General features: G+C 47.6%; 1 protein-coding gene across 1 annotated transcript in view; it reads right to left on the bottom strand.

The window, feature by feature from the left end:
- Positions 1–21,827, bottom strand: part of ARID5B (AT-rich interaction domain 5B) — a 187,134-nt gene that overhangs the window by 142,654 nt on the left and 22,653 nt on the right. The window contains exon 3 of the mRNA XM_015822324.1: positions 21,559–21,813. Coding sequence (XP_015677810.1) covers positions 21,559–21,813 — 255 coding nt within the window. The remainder of the gene's footprint in view (positions 1–21,558; positions 21,814–21,827) is intronic.

The following is a 21,827-nucleotide window of genomic DNA, read 5'->3' as shown; positions in this document are numbered from 1 at the left end:
GGAAACCCTATACCATTTCGGACAAATGGCTGTCCAGTCTCTTCTTAAAAACTTCCAGTGTTGGCGCATTCACCGCTTCTGGAGGCAGGTTGTTCCACTGGTTAATTGTTCTAACTGTCAGGAAGTTTCTCCTTAGTTCTAGGTTGCTTCTCTCCTTGATTAGTTTCCATCCGTTGCTTCTTGTCCTGCCTTCAGGCGCTTTGGAGAACAGCTTGACTCCCTCTTCTTTGTGGCAGCCCCTAAGATATTGGAACACTGCTATCATATCCCCCCTCGTCCTTCTCTTAATTAAACTAGACATACCCAATTCCAGCAACCGTTCCTTATATGTTTGCTGTTACTTTTAAGGAAACTATAACAAGAGCCGACATTTTATGAGATATACCAAGCAAGAATGCCAAATATCGCCAGGTTCAGCAACTTCGGAAGTTTTCAGCGATTTTTAAATACCCCATTCAACGTCTTCCGGGTGCCTTAGACATCAATTCCCGTATTCTTAACCGATATGCCCACACTGCTGGGCATTATGGACACCAAAGGCCAAGATGCGTGGCTTCACACATCGTGCAAGCAATTACAACTTGATTTTCCATGGCCATTTTGGCTGCGAAGCGTGGGACTTGGTGTCCAACAGATCCCAGCAGGAAAAATGCTTGAAAGCCGTGTATAATGTGCCAACGCTCCATAAATCTTGCTGGGCACTTTTAAAGAGCTTTACGCAAACGTGGTCTTACCAGGGACCACGGACTCTTAGCCCGATCCTTTCTTCCCTAAGGCTCAGCCAGGCCAAGGTTCCTGATTTCAGAAGGACCTGGGTGCCAGACCAGGCGTTTCAGGGCTGCTTCTAAAGAAGCAAAGGATTAACACCTCCATTGCCAGGCGCTCACCTCCTCCTTTTCAGGGCCTGCCACGGCTAACCTTTTGTTGGCATGAACAATGTTGGCCATCTAATAACTAAAGGACGAGTGCAGTCACGACTCCATCAGCAACCAATAATCCTGTTCTTGAAGATCCGGGGCTGATGCCCAGAGGCCAAGCCACGCAAAGTACCTGCAGAAAGACTAGACATTCCGCACTGCCAGAAATTAACAAGTCCATCTCACCAGCAAAGGAAGTTCAACTCAGGACTCATGGACCATCAGATCCATTTGTCCACAAAAATCTGATTCAGCTGAAAACAGATCTTATCCCATTCTCCTCTGAGCCTGCTGTCTCTTCCCACGTGGAAACTCCTTGTTGGAGTGGAATCTCTTGTTCCATCGATGGGAAGTTCCCGTGAACTTTGCTTTGTGTTTTGCGACTTGGTTTAGCCCAGGGGTAGGCAACCTTGGTTCTTTTATGACTCGTGGACTTCAACTCCCAGAATTCCTGAGCCAGCCATGCTGAGGGGAAAGGGAGAGGTTTCCAAGCTGAGCCATGCTGGCTCAGGAATTCTGGGAGTTGAAGTCCACGAGTCATAAAAGAGCCAAGATGGCCTACCCCTGTCTTAGACTGATGAATAAAAGTGCTTCACTTTTTCATACCAGGCCCAGATCCTTTCGCATCTAACGTTTTGCAATAAAAAGTCTTAAACAACAAAACAACAACAACAAAAGTCTTAACCACCTTTGCAGCATCCCCCACGATCACATGATCAAAATTGGCAACTGGCATGTACTTAGGACGGTTGCAGTGTCCCGGGTGGGGAGGAATCACGGGATCCCCTTTTGCGATCTTCTGACAAGTGCAGGGGTAGGCAACCTTGGCTCTTTTATGACTCGTGGACTTCAACGCCCAGAATTCCTGAGCCAGCCATGCTGAGGGGAAAGGGAGAGGTTTCCAAGCTGAGCCATGCTGGCTCAGGAATTCTGGGAGTTGAAGTCCACGAGTCATAAAAGAGCCAAGGTTGCCTACCCCTGGTTTAGCCCAAAAGAGGCATGGCTCCATTGTGGAGCTGGGGGGTTTTCAGGCCGCCAAAACCGCTGTCTTGACTCTTTCATGCAAAACTGCTTGTAGTGTGGATTTTAATTCCGTTTACAAATGGAGTGTTTAGTTATATGACACCTGGAGGAACTTGCTATGATGCTATTATTAAACAATAACTATAAAATGCCACAGGTTACCGCCGCACGCCGGTAACACAGCGGTAATCACCATAATCCAACCTTGTTATAATTATCATCATTTCAATCAATATACGGGACCAGAACAAAGGGCCTCTGCAGCAAAATGACATGTGACAATATTAATAATATTAATACGTACAGTTCAACTAAAACACCTTTGATTGGAGAATTGAAACGTATGCTTAGCATTTCCTGATATTGCATTCCTGGCCTCCACGGGGCTGGGAAAGCCATACACTCTGGCTGAATCCAGCCCAATTGCATGAGACCTGTGGCTGCTAATGGCATAATTTGGTGCACAGAAAAGCCTGACTGTGCAGAAACCCCCCCCCCCCAATTTTAGATGCAGGTAACATAAGCAGGAACCATGGTGCACTGCTTTCTCGGGTTGGCACCGCTGAGACCCTCAAATGATGGGCCCATTCCTAGCAACGACCATCCTAGAACTGGAAAGGGCCCTGGAGCAAGCCCACATTGTAGGTAAACCCACATTTAGCCAAATATAAATGATTGGCGTTTGAGAGAAGAGCTGTGCCTCTCACCACAAGCAGAAGAAAAATTAGCTGGTCTCTGGCCATCTGCTTAATGGGGAGGGGTGACTAAAAGCCGTTGCTTTCCCATCTTCACACAGAGGTTGTTGAACCAGGCTGGGCAGCAAACAGAGAGCATCTCTGGGGGGGGGGGCCTTCAGAGTTGTGTCCCTTAAATGTCCCTGCCTGCTGCAGCTGGCGGTCAAGCCGTTGCCTCTGGTCTCTCCTAGGACAGCTCTGGGTCTCCTTTGCAGGGTATGTTGAAGAAAAAAAGGGGGAAAGCAAGAGATGTTACATTATCAGCGGGAAAGTGTATTTCTCATAACTGATGATAATTAGCACCATAATCTTCAGTCCAAATAGTCAATTAGACAAAATAATTATGCCTCTGCAAGATGTCTGTATAATGTTAGTAACTTGGTAGGTTTTAGCAACCTAAATTATTCCGTTCTTCTATTATGATGGGTCGACTGTGTTTTTCCCCCCTAGAATTTAATTAATCTCCCCCATTCTAAGGAATCGATTAAAACTTGGGAGGCTTCAATACTCATAATTTTTCACATGTATAGACAAGACTGAGAGGTTGTGATTTGGTCATGCATGAGCAGGTCTGATACTCATAAACAATTATGGCTATTATTTTCTCATACAAAACAGCCACCCAGTTCCCAGCTCTTTTCAGTGTAGGCACAATGCACTTTTCAGAAAGAGGCACACAGACCCCCCCCCCATCAAAATGCCTGTTTACTCTCTGCCACTTCTGCAGCTTCTCACTATTCATTTGGACCTGCCTCCCAAAATTTGGTATCAAGACTTTGCCCTTGATGCCATGGGTGCTTTTCTGCCACCTCTGGTTCAAGCTAAAACATATAAGGAACGGCTGCTGGAATTGGGCATGTCTAGTTTAACGAAGAGAAGGACGAGGGGGGGACATGATAGCCGTGTTCCAATATCTCAGGGGCTGCCCCAAAGAAGAGGGAGTCAAGCTATTCTCCAAAGCGCCTGAGGGCAGGACAAGAAGCAACGGATGGAAACTAATCAAGGAGAGAAGCAACCTAGAACTAAGGAGAAACTTCCTGACGGTTAGAACAATTAACCAGTGGAATAACTTGCCTCCAGAAGCGGTGAATGCTCCAACACTGGAAGTTTTTAAGAAGAAACTGGACAGCCATTTGTTCGAAATGGTATAGGGTTTCCTGCCTGAGCAGGGGGTTGGACTAGATGACCTCCAAGATCCCTTCCAACTTGATGATGATGATGATGATGATGATGATGATGATGATGATGATGAGGAGGAGGAGGAGGAGGAGGAGGAGGAGGAGTTTCTGTTTCACAAGAATAGCACTGTCCGGCTACATTCCTGCTGCTGGGCCAATACTTCTATCCAGAGGGCCCATTTCACCCCCACACTTTCCTCCCTCAACAGAGCTGATAGGAGCTTTGGTTTTGGTTTGGCTTTTTGTTATACTGAGTTAGCCTTCTGGTTGGCTATGTTTTTTGATATCGGTTGGGGCTTTCCCCCCCTATTTTTTATTGTAATCCATCCAGAGTCATTGAGGAGCTGAGCAGACCAAAATTGAATTAATACTTTTTTAAAAAAAATAAACGTCCACATGGGTCATTAAAACAAACATAAAGAGGCAGCTCAAGGTAATTTAGTTTCAGCTTCAGAAACTAGAGGAGGAAAGGGCTCCTGTGTCAAAAAAAGGAGGAAAAAAACAAAGCAGGCAATCCCTCAAATAAAAATGGTCCAAGGAAAACACGCTGAGCTGTTTGCTGGACAGCTACTAATCTTGTATTGACAGTTGAGAGAGATTACGCTTTGCTGCAAATGAAGAACAAGCCAGCAATCTCTTATATTAGCCCTAATGAGCAAGTATTAAATGGACATCTTGCATCTCGTGGTGAATTTCTTGACTCGACCGGCATTAAACTGGATCTCCTGTGGCACGGTCTCTAGCTTAGGGACAAGAAGTGAAACCTTTTGCAGATCTCCTCCTTAAAAGCATCCCATCTTCTTGCTAATTGTCTTTGCTACTCAGCTCATTTTGGGCTTGGAATCAAAACTTATGGGTGGGGGAATCCTTGCTGCTTATCAGGAAGAGCCCCGAAGATTACTACTCTGAGGCCAGACTTTGCCTTGGTTGTGTAATACACAGTGGCAAGAAGGCCTACAACTTTAGAGGTTCAGCTGGGACAAGCGATTGAAGGACCCTTGATCTCACGTCCCCAAAGGGAGATATCCTACTCCCCACCTGGCAGAGAAAACTTATTTTAAGATTGAGAAAAACGTTAAAATGCTGGAGTATTATTAAGACATACGAATTGCATGTTATTTAAAGCTATTAAGATGGGGCGCATGAGAAGGAAGGACTCACTGGAGAAGAGCCTAATGCTGGGAAAGATGGAGGGCAAGAGAAGAAGGGGACGACAGAGAATGAGGGGGCTGGATGGAGTCACTGAAGCAGTAGGTGTGAGCTTAAATGGACTCCAGAAGATGGTAGAGGACAGGAAGACCTGGAAGAACGTTGTCCGTGGGGTCACGATGGGTCGGACACGACTTCGCAGCTAACAACAACAAAGATGGGGCGCGGAATGAAGAAGCACATGTTAAGATGGGAGAAATTAAAATCGTTGCTGTTAGGGAGAATTCCCATGATAAAAATGAATTTTTGCATAGAATAATGTTTTCGTTTCAGACAGCTTCTGTTTTGAAAAGTGATGTACCATTCAAGCAAGGGCAATAATTTATATTTAAATTTGTGCAGAGGGTGGCGGGAGTAGGGGGGAACGCCACTTAAATATAAAGCCATGTTTGTCAAAACTGCTGCTGGGTCTGGGCAAGTTGTCCCGCTCCGAAAGTTAAAGTAAGAATTCAGATTTCACCTCAGCCGTCTAAAGCAAAGAGCTAGTATGGCACTGATTGCAAGCTTGCCTATCAGTTTTCCCTTCAGCACAGCTTGCCATGTAATCTTTACTTGAGGAGAACCTCTTGAGCGTAGATAATAAACTCTGGCTTGCTTTGAACAAGCCAATTCCACATCCGTAAGTTGTACAGCTGGTTTGTTTAGACAAGACTTGGTGACCGTCAGCCCCCATGTGACTAAAGGAAGCCGCAACTTTCGAATGGGCCCAAGACGAGGCTGCCCGGGTTCATTTTCTCCACCCCAAATTATTTTACCTCCACATGCGACTTTAAACAAACTATGTACAAACAAGCTTCCTGAGGGCTACTTGGAATGATTCGTAAGTGAAATTGGAAGCGCTGAAAGTCGTTTCTCTCATTTCCCTTCACATCCTCCCTCATAGCCCAGGGGTAGGCAACCTTGGCTCTTTTATGATTCGTGGACTTCAACTCCCATAATTCCTGAGCCAGCCATGCTGAGGGGAAAGGGAGAGGTTTCCAAGCTGAGCCATGCTGGCTCAGGAATTCTGGGAGTTGAAGTCCACGAGTCATAAAAGAGCCAAGGTGGCTTACCCCTGTCATAGCCCAACTGGATTGATGCCTTTCTAGGCCCTCGCATGAGCAAGGGGGGGGGGGAACGACAACTCTGCCCTCTTTAGCCCTTCTTTCCAGCCTCTCTTCCCTCCCAGCCCCTGAGGTCAGACACATCTTCATTTTCATTTTACGTACAAGACCCATCAATCCGAAACGCTGTACAGGTAGTCCTCAAGTTACAACCACAGCTGAGCCCAAAATTTATGTCGTTAACTGAGAAATTTGCTAAGTAAGCTTTGCCCCGTTTTACAACTTTTCTTGCCACATTTATTAAGTGAATCCCTGAAGTTTGTTAAACACTGAACACAATTGTTAAGTTAAATCTGGCTTCCTTGTGGAATTTGCTCGTCAAAAGGTTGCAACAGGTGATCACGTGGCCTTGGGACACCACGAACGTCATAAATATGAATCCGTTGTCAAGCATCCAAGTTTAAAATCACACCACCGTAGGGACGCTGCAAATGCGTTAAGTGTGAAAAATAGTCGCAAGTCAATAGCGTTGTAACTTCAAAGGGTCACTAAACAAGTCAAGGACTACCTGTATATGCTTTATTTTTGGCAAAGTGTCAGTGCTCCACATAACCTGGTGAAGCTGAAGACTATAGAAAATGAGGTCTTATTAAAAAAAATGTAACCATCCTGAAATTATAGGTAAAGTGGATTGACCCCTGGGTAGTTTAAGGTCTCCTTCTTATTTGTCCAAGTGGTCCCACTGTCATCCTGGGTCCACCTGAGATGCCCCACAAGCATCCAGAGAATGCTGGGATTTACCTAGATCAGTGGTGGCAAACCTATGGCACGCGTGCCAGAGGGGGCACTCGGAGCCCTCTCTGTGGGCATGCACGCCTCGCTCATTGGCTTTTGCAGGAAAAAGCCATTTCTCAAGCGCCTCCCTAGCCAAAACAAGCCTCCGGAGCGAGCGTGCTGTTTTTAGCTTTGAATTATATCAAATCTGCCACCAGAAACAGGCTAACAGATGACCTGAGTGCTGCCTGTGTTGCTCTCAAACTTACAAAGTATAAGCCAAGGTTAGACAAATTATCAGCATGCGTACAACAGCAAAAATCACATTAATTGTTCAAAAGCATGCCAAATGCAAACTTTTACCTTTCAGTAAAAAGTGGTTTGTATCATTGAAAGCTTTGTCATTGTATTTTTTTCTTTTAAGACAAAAGATGTTCATGTATGAGTTGGTTTTTCTAAACTAAAACCTCAGTATTCAGATTAAATTGCCGTGTTGGCACTTTGCGATAAATAAGTGGGTTTTGGGTTGCAGTTTGGGCACTCGGTCTCTAAAAGGTTCGCTATCATTGACCTAGATTGACAGAGCTAAAGACACAAATGGAATCAGCAAAACTGATCTGGGAGAGATCAAACCCTTCAAATGTTTGGTCTCAAGCTTCAACATGGTTCTTTTGGCAGCTGATGAGTTTGGTGCTCACTAAGCTGCATGTCCCACCTGATTTAATTGATTTAGATTTCTTTGATTAAAAAAGAATTAAACGGATAGCTGACAGCAGTTCTATGACCGGAATTGCTCCAGCCCTAAACAGACACCCCCCCTAGACTTTTTGAGAAAATAAAAATGAGGGTCAGCTGAAACTGAGGCCTTTGCTAGAAGGATGCTCTCCACTTTCTCATCCCCAACTCCTCAAAAATCAAAGGTGTTTATATGGGGAGGGAGTGTAGAAAAGCTAGCGAAGAGCAATCTTCATCTTCAGGTATAAATGGATGGCTGTGAGGGACCCTGCCAGAATAGCTGGTCTTCTGAGAAAGCCCCTGGTCTGTGGACAATGGTCAGCTCTCAGCTCAACCACACCTATGGCCAGAGAGAAGGGCCTCTCCAGAAGGCGTAATGATGACCCAACATGAATTAAAGGCCTCAGAGCTTCCTTTGTGGGAATCCAAATGCCCTGGAGAAAGAGAGACGCGGGCATGGTTTTCTGCTAAGATCTGCACGTTCTTAACTTACGTTCAGATCATTAGCAGCCACTGATGGTTTTCTCCACCTTTAAATAACCTGTTCATCAAGGAGTAGAGAAAAGCTGGCAGTCCTAATATGCAGACCCCCCCAGGATCAACATTTTATTGACCATAAAAGCTCGGCTAGGTGTTCAAAGATGGCCACCGTTTGCTATCCAGGGCTGCCCATGCTCCATCCTGAAGTATACTGGATCAGGACCCCACCTCTATGGCTCCAGATTTTCCCCCAATTCTCCCTGGGGTCCTCTACATTTTACCTGCTTCTACCCCTAGAATTAATGCTCTCAGGACAGCAATCCATTTGGAAGGGAAGCTGGCAACTCTGTCTCTGCCACAGCTCCCTTTAAACACGCAAACAAACAAAGCAGGACCACGATTAAAAGAACGAGGGAAACACAAACAGGAACTTGTGATTTGGCTACAAATTATTTACCCAGCTCTTTAGGAAATTAAAAGAATATGCTGTAGTAGTCCAACTGATGTCACCTGTTATTTCTTGAATGCATTCATAAACCACCCAGGCTGCACCCTTCGCTGTGTATGTTTAAAATAGCAACAACACTGAACTCAGATTAAATATTTAGTTATGTACACATGCTCAGCTTTTTGTGCCATGCCAACCACTCACGTCAAACAAATTGTAGGTCAGTGACTTGGAAGTTGATCCCCCACGCTCAAAACTCATCTCTTGATCACATTCCAGGATCCTTCAGGATCAGGATCTCACGTCAGTTCATTTCCTCCTTGCTCCTAAACTTTCACCAAAATTGTGGCACAGCATTGCCCAAATTACATGCCAGAAGACTAGCAGTTGGCCGTATTCGAGAGAACTACTGAGGCAGTATTCTTCAGGAGAAGAGAAGAGGTACAACCTTCTTGAGAACTTCTCCAAAACCAAGTTCAGCTCCAAACCGACGGGAGACTTTCTTGACTGCAACTATTTGTCTATTTGACCCAGCTGGAGGATTCCTTCAAGGGAGCTGGTGGTAACCTTCAATGCTTCCTTTTTCTAGGGAGGACCCTTTAGGAGAAGACTTTTACCATCTCCAGAGAAAAATTATTCCCATTCTCTGATCTGGAAAGACTTGAACACTGGGTGCTATCTAACAAAATGAAATTCAATGGTGAAAAAAGTAAGGTTCTACATTTAGGCAAGAAAAACCAAATGCACAGGTATAATATAGGGGGTACCTTGCTCAATAGTAGTAATTGTGAGAGGGATCTCAGAGTCCTAGTGGACAATCGCTTAGATATGAGCCAGCCGTGTGCTGCAGCTGCCAAAAAGGCCAACACAGTGCTGGGCTGCATTAATAGAGGGATAGAATCAAGATCACGTGAAGTATTAATACCACTTTACAATGCCTTGGTAAGGCCATATTTGGAATACTGCATCCAGTTTTGGTCACCACGATGTAAAAAAGATGTTGAGACTCTAGAAAGAGTACAGAGAAGAGCAACAAAGATGATTAGGGGACTGGAGGCTAAAACATACAAAGAACGGTTGCTGGAATTGGGTATGTCTAGTTTAATGAAGAGAAGGACGAGGGGGGACATGATAGCAGTGTTCCAATATCTCAGGGACTGCCACAAAGAAGAGGGAGTCAAGCTATTCTCCAAGGCGCCTGAAGGCAGGACGAGAAGCAACGGATGGAAACTGATCAAGGAGAGAAGCAACCTAGAACTAAGGAGAAACTTCNTATTATTATTATTATTATTATTATTATTATTATTATTATTATTATTATTATTATTATTATTATTATTAATTATCAGCATCTCCTAAAACCAATGGAAAGCAAAGCTCAAACCGCTTCCCATCTTCAGATGGGTTCCTTGGTCATGAATCCCAGGAAGAGATAACGGGCAAGGCCGAGTTTCCAAATCTTTCAGTTTACGAGGTCAGCCAACATTTCCATTTTGAAGAGCGCATTTTGGCTGAACATTCGGATTCTTCCTCAATGGCCCATCTCTCGTCCCAGATGAGCAGCAGCTTTTCTAACAGGAGGGACGATCTCAGATTCAACCAACAGACGTTTGGCATTAAAATCCCACACAGGCACACAAGAACGCTACAATTACAGAACCCGAGCACATGCAAATGGGAGGCTTAATTAACTGACAATGGTTTCTGAGATAGAAAGAATTGTCATTTGTAGTTTTGCACATATGGCATTCTGGAAGACAGGACAGCAGGTTCCCCCATCTGTGGAATATGACTGTGCAACTTAACACGGTTTCAGATAATTGTCATCCGCATTTGTACAGCACCTTTCACTGTTCAACACACTTCACGCTATTGCTCTAAGTCTGGTTTCATTCTACGCTGGACTATGAAGCCTGGGCTTAATGGGTGCCATCCAGGCATTCAACAACATGATACTACCAATAATCACAGACAGTTTAGTACCAACACAGGTGGATTTCTGTCCCGCGTCTCATCTCTGATTGTACTGAAAGAGCCCTGCGCACTCTTAAAATCCACTTCCCAACGATCCATCCCGCATCGCAACGACATGAATCTAAAATCAAAGGACTTGGCAAACTTAGACAATGCTACCCCTCGGGGTTGAAGGGCCTAATGCTGGGAAAGATTGAGGGCAATAGAAGAAGAAGGGGACGACAGAGAATGAGGTGGCTGGATGGAGTCACTGAAGCAGGAGGTGTGAACTTAAATGGACTCCAGAAGATGGTAGAGGACAGGAAGATCTGGAGAAACGTTGTCCATGGGGTCGCGATGGGTCGGACACGACTTCGCAATTAACAACAACACCCCCCCTCAGGGAGAGAATCAGGGAGAGAATCTGGGGCTCCTGAGTTACCTCAAATCAACACAAACTCAATTTGAGAGGGGAGAGGGGAACGGAGCTGTGGACCAAGCAAGGCTGTACAAGAGTTGTGGATGCGTTGGTCTGCTACCGGGCAACCTTCTCATGCTTGGTGGGAAGGGAAGCGCCTTTGCTCCCTTCCCTCTCCCCCACTAGACCCAGAGCTGTCTTCCATCCCCGTGGGCAATCTGAGAGTGGTGGAGGAGGATCCATCCTGGACCTCCTTCAGTCAGTCTGGGATGAGCTCTCCATGCTGTTGGTCGGATGATTGCCTTCAAGTGGCTGTTACGGCATCTGCCTTTCAAGAAGGTGAGATCTAATCTCAAAATGCTTCGGCGCCATTTCACCAACAGGCCGGCATTTACTGGTGACCGAGACGAACAACAAGGTGCCACTGAACTATGGGAATCATGGAGGTCCAGGCCCTTGGACACCCAGCGGGCTGCTCTTCCTGCCTGCTCTCGTTACCCCGAGAAGAGTCCTTCCTGGGCAGACGCCAGACACATTTTTCTTAGCAAGAAGTGTTGCCCTCTGCATTTGCCCAGTGGAATTATGCATGCAGATTTCATTTTTGGCTTTTGTTTGCATTGTGTCCCATTGTGCTGGGAAAAACAATATGTGCTTTAATTAGCAAATATCTGTAAATAATTTACTTGTTTCTGGGTACAACAGAACAATGGGGCAGTTTTCACATATTTCGACTGAGCATGTGCGGCTGGGCCTTTGCCATAATCTTTCATTGTCTGATATCACAATCAATCAGGACATTTATTCGCCATCAACATTAAAATGGGCAGAAGGAACCCAACTCTGTCACACACTAACAGCCCCCCAGGCAGAAGAAACGATATGGCTTTGTGAAAAAGGCACGGTAATATCTAAATAACTTTGAAAAAAAGAAACCAAAATACCCCCAAATAACTAGATCACTAATTTAGGTTTGTCTTTGGAAAATAAAACTATCCCCAACAATTATTCAGTGGAAGTGTTAATGGATTAAGCTAACAAGTCCAACAGATACTGATATTTTTGTACAGAATCACATGCATATCATCTCAGGAATATTTATAGCAAGACATGTCAAACACAAGGCCCGGGGGCCGGATGCGGCCCACGAAGTGGTTTCATGTGGCCCACGAAGCCATCCTGGAAACAGTGAAGGAACGGGCCCCGCTGCCTTGGCCCTGGCCCAGGCCAGCTGGGAGCTAATGTACAATTTTGTGGTGGCCATCTTGGCACTTGCCCCGGTGGACCATGCCTTGGCNTTATAGCAAGACATGTCAAACACAAGGCCCGGGGGCCGGATGCGGCCCACGAAGTGGTTTCATGTGGCCCACGAAGCCATCCTGGAAACAGTGAAGGAACGGGCCCCGCTGCCTTGGCCCTGGCCCAGGCCAGCTGGGAGCTAATGTACAATTTTGTGGTGGCCATCTTGGCACTTGCCCCGGTGGACCATGCCTTGGCGCTTGCCCCGGTCCCACCCCCTTCTGCCAGAGACCCTCAGTTCTGTCCCACTTCTGCCCAGGCCCCCACAGGCACCCTCGACACGAACGATGTAGAGCTGGCCATGCCCACCCAGTAGACCACACCCACTTCATCCACGCCCACCCAGTAGGCTGCACCCACCCTGGCCACACCCACCAGGCCCCCCAAGGGCAACCGCAATGCTGATGCGGCCCTCAGTAAAATTGAGTTTGATACCCCTGATTTATAGGAAGCCTGTACTATTTACTGCAGTGTTTCTCAACCTGGGGAACTTTAAGATGCGTGGACTTCAAGTCTCAGAATTCCTCAACCAGCTCTGTATGTACACTGGGTTGCATGTACACACCTACACACATGCTACCACATGCAACATCAGCACCTTTTGCGCCTAATTCTGCAAATTCAACATTCCTGCCAGTAGATTAAGGCCACCCAAAGCTGATCTCACCTGGAATTTCTTACAATATAATCATGGGCTAGAACAGGGGATTTCAAACCTTTTCAGGCCAGGCTATTCTCTCTCTCTCTTTTTTTTTTAAATTCCCAGAACCCCTGATCAGGAGGCAGAAAATTGGCTCCATTTGTTTGAATTTTTTTTTTAATTTTTTGCCTTTCGGCTTTCATGGATCACCATCAAGTTCTCACAGAACCCAGTCTGAGAAGCCCTGAATTAGAGACCAGAAATGCCCAGTTGGACCCAGACCAGCTTTTGTGGGGTTCGAGCTGGGTGGGGCTGCCATAAAACCACCCTGAAAGGGAAGGTGGGACTAGAACTCACCATCTCCTGGTGATTGGCACAAAGTCACCCAGCCGGCTTTCATGCTTAAGGCAGGACTAGAACTCACCATCTCCTGGTGATTGGCACAAAGTCACCCAGCCGGCTTTCATGTTTAAGGCAGGACTAGAACTCACCATCTCCTAGTGATTGGCACAAAGTCACCCAGCCGGCTTTCATAATTAAGGCAGGACTAGAACTCACCATCTCCTGGTGATTGACCCAAAGTCACCCAGCCGGCTTTCACGCTTAAGGCGGGACTAGAACTCACCATCTCCTAGTGATTGACCCAAAGTCACCCAGCCGGCTTTCATGCTTAAGGCGGGACTAGAACTCACCATCTCCTGGTGATTGGCCCAAAGTCACCCAACCGGCTTTCACGCTTAAGGCGGGACTAGAACTCACCATCTCCTGGTGATTGGCCCAAAGTCACCCAGCCGGCTTTCATGCTTAAGGCGGGACTAGAACTCACCATCTCCTGGTGATTGGCACAAAGTCATCCAACCGGCTTCCATGCTTAAGGCGGGACTAGAACTCACCATCTCCTGGTGATTGGCCCAAAGTCACCCAGCTGGCTTTCATACTTAAGGCAGGACTAGAATTCACCATCTTCTGGTGATTGGCACAAAGTCACCAACCGACTTTCATACTTAAGGCGGGACTAGAACTCACCATCTCCTGGTGATTGGCCCAAAGTCACCCAACTGGCTCTTTTGGGCCTGTGGGGTGGAGCTTGGGAAGTTGCATGCCTTGGAGAACCCTCTTTCAGTACTGCTGGTAGCCCCTCTTCAAAGAGCAACCTGCGTAGAAGACCCCCCAAGTGCCAGCAAGCCCACAATCTCTTCTTCCTCAGCATTTGGCCCACACCCACAGGAAGACCTGAACAATCCCGGGTACCTTTGCCCCAAAGGCAATTCAGTAAGAGCCCAAAAAGGAGAGCCAATTTATTTCAGTTGTGCTTAGGAATATGCCACAGCGTAACTAAGCAACTAAAAATAAAGCATACCCGAAATTAATTTACCACCGTGCTTATTTAAAACATTCAATTAAAACATTTTTTTTTAAAAAAACCAACCAAACAAAACACTTTGCATCTTGCTCAGGATCTTGTTCTGTCTGAGGTGGAGCGTGCAGAGGCTTTTATTCACCAAGACCAGAATTTAATGCTCAAGAATTGTTGACCTGCAGCTCCAAATCAGGAAGGTGTCAGAGTGTGTGTGGGGGGGGGGGGGTAACCCTCACCTATCATAGTCTGGCTGTTGGGCATGATGGGAACAACTGCCTTTCTCTTACAAAAGAATGTGGGAGATCAAGATCCAGAGTACTCCAGCGAGATTTATGGAAACCACGCCACACCTTCTCAACTTTCATTACGAAACTGTGGTTTTAAAAAAGGGGTAAATGAAAGCCATGGCTTAGATGACTTATAGCGGGCAGCAGGTCAGCTAAAACGTCCCGCTATTAGAGCGCCATAAGCAACAAAGCTTAGCATGAAAGTCTGTCATTTGTATGCACCAGCATCTCAGTAGCAGTTCCACAGTCTATCTGGATAGGCCAGGGGTAGGCCACCTTGGCTCTTTTATGACTGGTGGACTTCAACTCCCAGAATCCCAGAGCCAGCATGGCTCAGCTTGGAAACTCTCCCTTTCCCCTCAGCATGGCTGGCTCAGGAATTCTGGGAGTTGAAGTCCACGAGTCACAAAAGAGCCAAGGTGGCCTACCCCTGGATAGCCATTGGCGTTTCAAAGGAAGGGCACTTGGGAGGGAAGCAATCGCCATCTTACCATAGTTGATTTCAGCACCAATAATTCCTGGGAGTGACAGGAACTTGGCTTTCTAAAATGACCATCGCTCTGGAGGAATGGGACAATATTTAAGTGTTCGTTTCAAAATGCAGAGAATGGCTCAGATCAAAAGTTAAGGAGCTGAGCACTTTTTTAAAGCTTCGAACTAATTTCTATATATATATAATATAATATATAATATTTTATTAATTTTCCAATTTTACATCTGAGTATTTAAAAATCCACGTGGTGACTGGGTTAATCAATAGTTCGATAACAAAATCTTTAGTGCAAATCTCAGGTTACAACATCAGATATTTCTTCTCTTTTTCCCCTTAACATTTACTGTCTCGTATTCAAGCTAGTACGTTTCTAATTATATCAACTCAATCAAAACATCATTATTACATTTATCAATACATTTGTAGCTTATACATATCTTAATTACATTCAATCTTCATAGACAATCCATATCCTGTTATTGATTTTTACATAATTTTTAATTTCTCGTCAATATTCCAATTTAACCTTTGATATCCATAATTTTCAGACTTTGGGTAACCAAGATGTCCCTTATCTCACTTCATAACAAACTATGATATCCAAAATACACATTTTATCTATCTAGCTTCAAACTAATTTCTCATGCAGTTTTAATCCCTGCCACTGAACTGTCAGGGAAACTATATGGATGTGTCCATGAAGGCACCAAGAATCCAGCATGATTTGGAATCTTGTGGATTTGACAAGGCCGGCTTCCTTGGTCACTATGTATATAATGTTCTGTTGCTATGCTTCCACACTGTACGTAGCAGGGAATAAGTTCTCAGAAGCTCAGTGGGAATTTCCCTTGGAGATAAGGTGTAGAGCAGGGGTCTTCAAACTTGGCCCTTTTATGACTTGTGGACTTCAACTCCCAGAATTCCTCAGCCAGGCACATGTGCCTGGCTGAGGAATTCTGGGAGTTGAAGTCCACAAGTCATAAAAGGGCCAAGTTTGAAGACCCCTGGTGTAGAGGGATCTCTCTCTCACACACACACCCTGCACCTCTTCATCTCAATCAGACCAATTCAATAGATCTGACTTGGTCCCACTTTTATTATAAGCTAAAATTACAAAAATACTGATGGGATATCCCAGGGGTAGGCAACCTTGGCTCATTTATGACTCATGGACTTCAACTCCCAGAATTCCTGAGCCAGCCGTGCTGAGGGGAAAGAGAGAGGTTTCCAAGCTGAGCCATGCCGGCTCAGGAATTCTGGGAGTTGAAGTCCATGAGTCATAAAAGAGCCAAGGTTGCCTATCCCTGGGATACACAGATAGTCCTTGCCTTATGACCACAACGGAGCCCAAAATTTGAGACATTTTTGTTAAGTGAGTTTTGCCCCATTTTACGACCTTTCACCACAGTTGTTAAGTGAATCACTGCAGTTGTTCAGTTAGTAGTAACATGGTTGTTAAGTGAACCTGACTTTGCTTGTCAAACGTTTGCAGAAAGTGATCCCACGACCTTGGGACACTGCAACGGTCATTAAGAATGAACCAGTTGCTAAGCATCTGAATTTTGATCACGTGATCATGGGGGATGCTACAAAGGTTGTAAGTGAGAAAAATGGTCAGGTCGCTTTTTTTCAGCGCTGTTGGAACTTCAAACGGTCACTAAATGAACTGTTGTAAGTAGAGGACTACCTGTATATCTGCGTTTTTGAGTCTTTGAAGAGCCCCAATCTTTTCTCCCCATAGAACAGCCCGTGGTGGCTGGTATGACGATTGAAGGGGGGGGGGGACGGTCATCTGAGTCTACCCAGAATGCCCACAGCTTCAGTCCAGAAATTCCAGCTTCATGGAATTCCGTCTCTGCTACACAGCCTGGCCTGGGCCAAACCAGCCCTGGAAGGTACGCAGGAAATTTAGGGCAGCCGTCGCCTTGCTTAAAGATTTGCACAATCTGCTGGGTAGACAGAGAACAACTCCAAAGGACAGGCCAAAACAGCATAACAAAAATGTGGCACAACTGCCGCAAGCTGAGCTTCGAGAAAGTTCTGAGCTGTGTGGAGTTCTCCACAACTGGCGGCACACACAATTCACAAAGATAAAACAGCAGGAACGTCTTTCACTGCATTGGGAGGCCAATCGCTGCTTGCTTCCTGGATCAGATGTCCTCTAGGTGTCCCTTTCCACGCAGGCCCCATCGCTACCACTTCAACTGCAGGGGAGAGACTGGCTGGACCTCTGGGCTCAAGGCCCACGGTCCCATTCTTCTTAGCCACCAGTTGGAAGGAGGGCAGAGCTTTTACTCTTAGGAGGTGTCTCACAAACCTCTGGAGATGGTACCAAAGGCCATCACCACCCAGGCCTCCCCCATGGTTATGTGGCTGACTCGTGGCCACAGGGCTGCCCACCTAGACTCTCAAACTGATAAACTATGGCCGGAGAGGCACCACATGGTCCTATCAGTACAAAGACCAAAAGACTGGGCTAATGACAGCCGCCGCCTCAAGCAAACTTGGCTGGATCTTTCAGCGACAAATTATTCTCCTGCTTCTGCTATGAAATGTATCCTTTGCAGCTGCAAACTACTGGTGGAGGTGTCCACCTGGTCACTTTTGCAACCTGCAGCTTCAGGCCCTTTTTTATGACCCCCAAGAAGATCAGAAATGAGGAGGGGATAAGCCGCCTGGGAAAGCCAAGGGAAATCATCAAAACAATTAAAAAACGAAAATTAGAATATTTCCGACACGTGATGCGACACCCGGAAAAATACGGCCTACTCCATTGAATCCTCCAGGGAAAGATTGAAGGGAAACGAGGTCCAGGCAGAAGAAGAACACCGTGGCTTCAAAATCTAAGACACTGATTTGGACAAAACTTAGCAGCACTTTTTTGTGCGGCTGCTGATAAAAACAGGATCGCCAACATGATCGCCAACGTCCGATAACGGATATGGCACAAGAAGATCCCTTTCCAGCCATTTCCAGACCCACAGAGATGCCTACAAGAAGCCCCCATTAAATCTCTGTGATAAGGACCCCCCCACACACAGACATGCACCAAATGTTGGTGTGCTCAGCATAAGCGTGCCCTGCTGACCTTTGACCACCCACAAAGGCCCTGACTTTACAGATTTATCATCCACCATAGCAAATGGAAGGTGGGCAGGGACTTCAACCATACTTTATACACCGAGCTCAGTGTATAATTTACTTTTTGTTACACGACTCTTGTTCCAAGCCTGGTCTGTTTTTTTTTTTTCTCTGTGAATTATCCCCAGAGTAATTTCCATGCCCACAGACTTAGAAAGTGTTGCGGGGGGGGGGGCTTCTCCGCTTAAAATGGCTCCATCTCTCCGCTTCGGAAATAGCTGTTAATATCATTTACATGAAAGAATTATCACTGTGGTTAACTTACTTGAAATAACTGCCTCGTGTTAACTGAGAAAGAAGCTAAGCTGCTTCTCTGGCTTGGCTTTGGCCACACGCTTTTTTTCTGAATGGGATGTTTCCTCCCAAACAATATACAACGAAAGATGATAAAATCATTTTGGCTTCTATAAACAAGAGGACGGAGGAAGTGGAGAGCAAGGAGGCTTCTTCCAAGGGTGGTTAGAAGGCCTCCTTAAGCCTGTAGGCCTCAGCCCAGCCCCTTTGCTCTCTCTGGCAGCTTCTCCTGACTGCAGAGGGCAGCCAGGGAACGGAGGGGTATCAGGAACACTGTTGGCCTGCTTGGTGCAGGCACAAAGTTGTGCCGACCTCTCCAGAATAAAAGCAAGGAAGCAAGCAAGGAAAATGTGTTCATAACAGACAATGTTTCAGACACATCAGTTCAGGTTCCCAGCCAAAGATACCAGCGGATCCTTCCCGACCAGCAAGCCTCTGGGTCTGTTGGGAACACAGAGGAGATGTCCTGTGCGCAGAACATCCCTGCCCATAATGCTGGATTAATTTTTCAGCCATGTTCATACCATATAACGCGAGACGATCATTAAGGCATATTAAAATGATTTGTGGCCTACTTCCCCTCCTTTCATTAAAACAAGGCTCGATTGGGTTATAAATATTCATTACCAGGAATTTCATCTTTATCTATCTGTTTAAAATTTCAGCTCGTCACGGGCAGGGCTCCGTTTATCTATATCTGATCCCCTCAGACGGAGAAGCAGGCTTTCTTGGCCAGAGATGTCTTCTCTGGGAAGGGTCTTCCCCATGTCCGCTGCACCCCCTTGTTGCAGGACCAGCCCCTGAAGAAGGGGGTGGGGTCTGTCATTCTGAGACAGTGACATGAATACCACATTCAGAAGTGCAAGACCAGGGCCCTGGCTTGGGAGGCTGGGGAAGGCCAATACCTACAATCTGACACACCTTCCTACATAATATTAATAATAATAACAACAACAACAACAACAACAATAATAAGTCAAAATTGAGAAGACAGCAACAGACAGTAAGTGCCGCCTCTGCAAAGAAGCTGAAGAAACAGTGGACCACCTGGTAAGCTGCTGCAAGAAGATCGCACACACTGACTACAAGCAGCGGCACGACAAAGTAGCAACAATGGTGCATTGGAAGATCTGCAAGAAATATCATTTGCCTGTAAGCAAGAACTGGTGGGATCATAAAATAGAGAAAGTCATAGAAAATGATAAAATTAAACTGCTCTGGGACTTCAGAATTCAAACAGACAAGCGCCTGCAACATAACACCCCAGACTTAACAACTGTTGATAAGAAAGACAACAAAGTCTGGATAGTGGCCTTGGCAGTGCCTGGAGACAGCAGAATAGACCAGAAAGAACTGGAGAAGATAACAAAATACAAAGACCTACAAATAGAAATAGAAAGACTGTGGCAAAAGCAAGCAGGGTAGTACCAATAGTCATGGGCGCCTTGGGTGCAATCCCAAAACAACCGGAGCACCACTTGAACACCATCATCGGCATTGACAAATTTGCCATTAGTCAATTGCAAAAGGCGGCCTTACTAGGAACTGCTTCCATCCTGCGACGATATCTGTAATACCATCAAACATCCACATCTGCTTATCCCAGGTCCTGGGTAAGGACTCGATAAGTAGACAAAAATGCCAAATCCAGTCTGAACATCTGGCTGTCTGTGTGATGATCCATAACAACAACAACATTGGAAGGGACCTTGGAGGTCATCTAGTCCAACCCCCTGCTCAGGCAGGAAACCCTGTACCTATACCATGTCGGTGAGTCCATAGATTATAACACGAAGCGATTCAGGCCCAGTTGCGCTGGCTCCGGAGCATCTTCCTCCAGGGCTTCTTGAGGGAGAGAAGCTTCAAGCGGAAGGAATAACTTCCTAAAGCCAGCCAGTCCCTGGGGAGAGGCCGGGTGACCGCTGCACAGGGCCCCGGGGGGGGGGACTCCCGGGCTGCTAAAACAGAGGGGCGGCGAGGGGCCCTTCCACACGCCGCGGGGCGGAGAAGTGGACGCGAAGCACCGGGGGTCCTCGCCTTGGCTTGCCCGGCAAGGTCACACACCCAGCGGCCTCTCCCTGCCGCCCGGAGCTCCCGCGCGGGAGATGCCGGAGGAGACAAGCTCTCACCTTCCGCGCAAAGCCCCACCGCTGCCCGCCAAGGAAGCCCCGCATTTCGCCCGGAGCTCCAGCGCCCGGCGGGCCTCGGCAGCGCCCGGCGCCCTTTGCTAGGATCTAGCCGCCGCGTAAAGGCGCAACCTGCCCAGGCCGGGCTGCAGCGGGAGCATTCACACGTGCACCCGCCTCCGCGGACCCCCCTCTTTTTTTGGCAACGGTGCCCGGGAGGCCGGGACGGCCAGGCCGCCCCCACCCCACCCCTCCCCTCGCCTGGCAGGCGGGCGCGTGGCGGGAAGGAGGGCTGCTGCCACCGCTTCGCGCCCGGGCCGGCCGGGCCTCCCCAGGCCTGGCAGCGGGCCAGGAGCGTGGAGTGAGCTCCGTCCGTCCCCCCTCCTACCTGTCATCCCGCCACTCGGTCCTGCCGGCCGACCGCAGCCCGGGCGCTTTCGTCCGCGCTGCCCAGGGGCCTGCATTTCGTAATTTCCGCCTCGCGTTCCCGCCGCGGAGGCGAAAGGCCGAGCACGCCGCCCAAGGCTCTTCACACGTTCAAGGCAGCCCCAGGTGAACACGCAACTCCACTGACGGAAAGGGAGGGCGGGCCCCCGATGCCTCCCCCCTTTCTTCCCGAGATGAAGGGAAGCGGCGCGCCTGTGACGAGGAGACCGAAGCGGGGCGGGGGCGGGAGGAAGGTTGGTGTAAGTAAAGATCACCTTCAGGCAGGCAGGCAGGCAGGCAGCGCCGACACCGGCTTACAGCCGCCGGCGTTTGGCGTCCCCGGGCGGCAGGCGGGCTTGGTTGGCCGGTCCAACCTGCTGCAGCCTTCCCGGGACCCCGGCCTCAAAGAGACCCGCGTCTCCCGCCCGGGCTTTCCTGAACCCGGGCATACATACACACCGTCCCGGGAGAAGCCCACCTTCTCTCTCTCTCTCTCGGGGGTGCTGCCGGCCGGCCGGCAGCCCTCCCCTTCCCCGCAACTACCCCCTCTCCGCTCCCTCCGGGAAAGACGCGGCGCTCCCACCTCGCCGTGGTCGCTCCTCCGGCCCTGGGGAGTGTCCTCCGGGAGGAAGTAAAGTTTGGAGCTGGATAAAAGTTGCCGGGAGCTCCGTTCTTCCCAGAGCAGCTGCAGCTCGGCTACGCAAAGGGGGTCTTCGGGCCGGCAGCGCACCAAGAAAAAATCGCCCAGGGAGAGGATCCGCGCCCTGCCGTCCAGGTGGAGCTGAAACGCCTTGTAGAAAATGTACGGTCCGTGCAGCCCGCACGGCGAGCCGACCCACTGCGGAGGGGGGG

Source organism: Protobothrops mucrosquamatus, unplaced genomic scaffold, assembly GCF_001527695.2.
Source record: "Protobothrops mucrosquamatus isolate PMUCROS unplaced genomic scaffold, P.Mucros_1.0 scaffold1524, whole genome shotgun sequence".
Taxonomy (NCBI): Eukaryota; Metazoa; Chordata; class Lepidosauria; order Squamata; family Viperidae; genus Protobothrops; species Protobothrops mucrosquamatus.
Note: the sequence above shows the minus strand (reverse complement) of the source record. Positions and strands in the feature narration are given on the sequence as shown.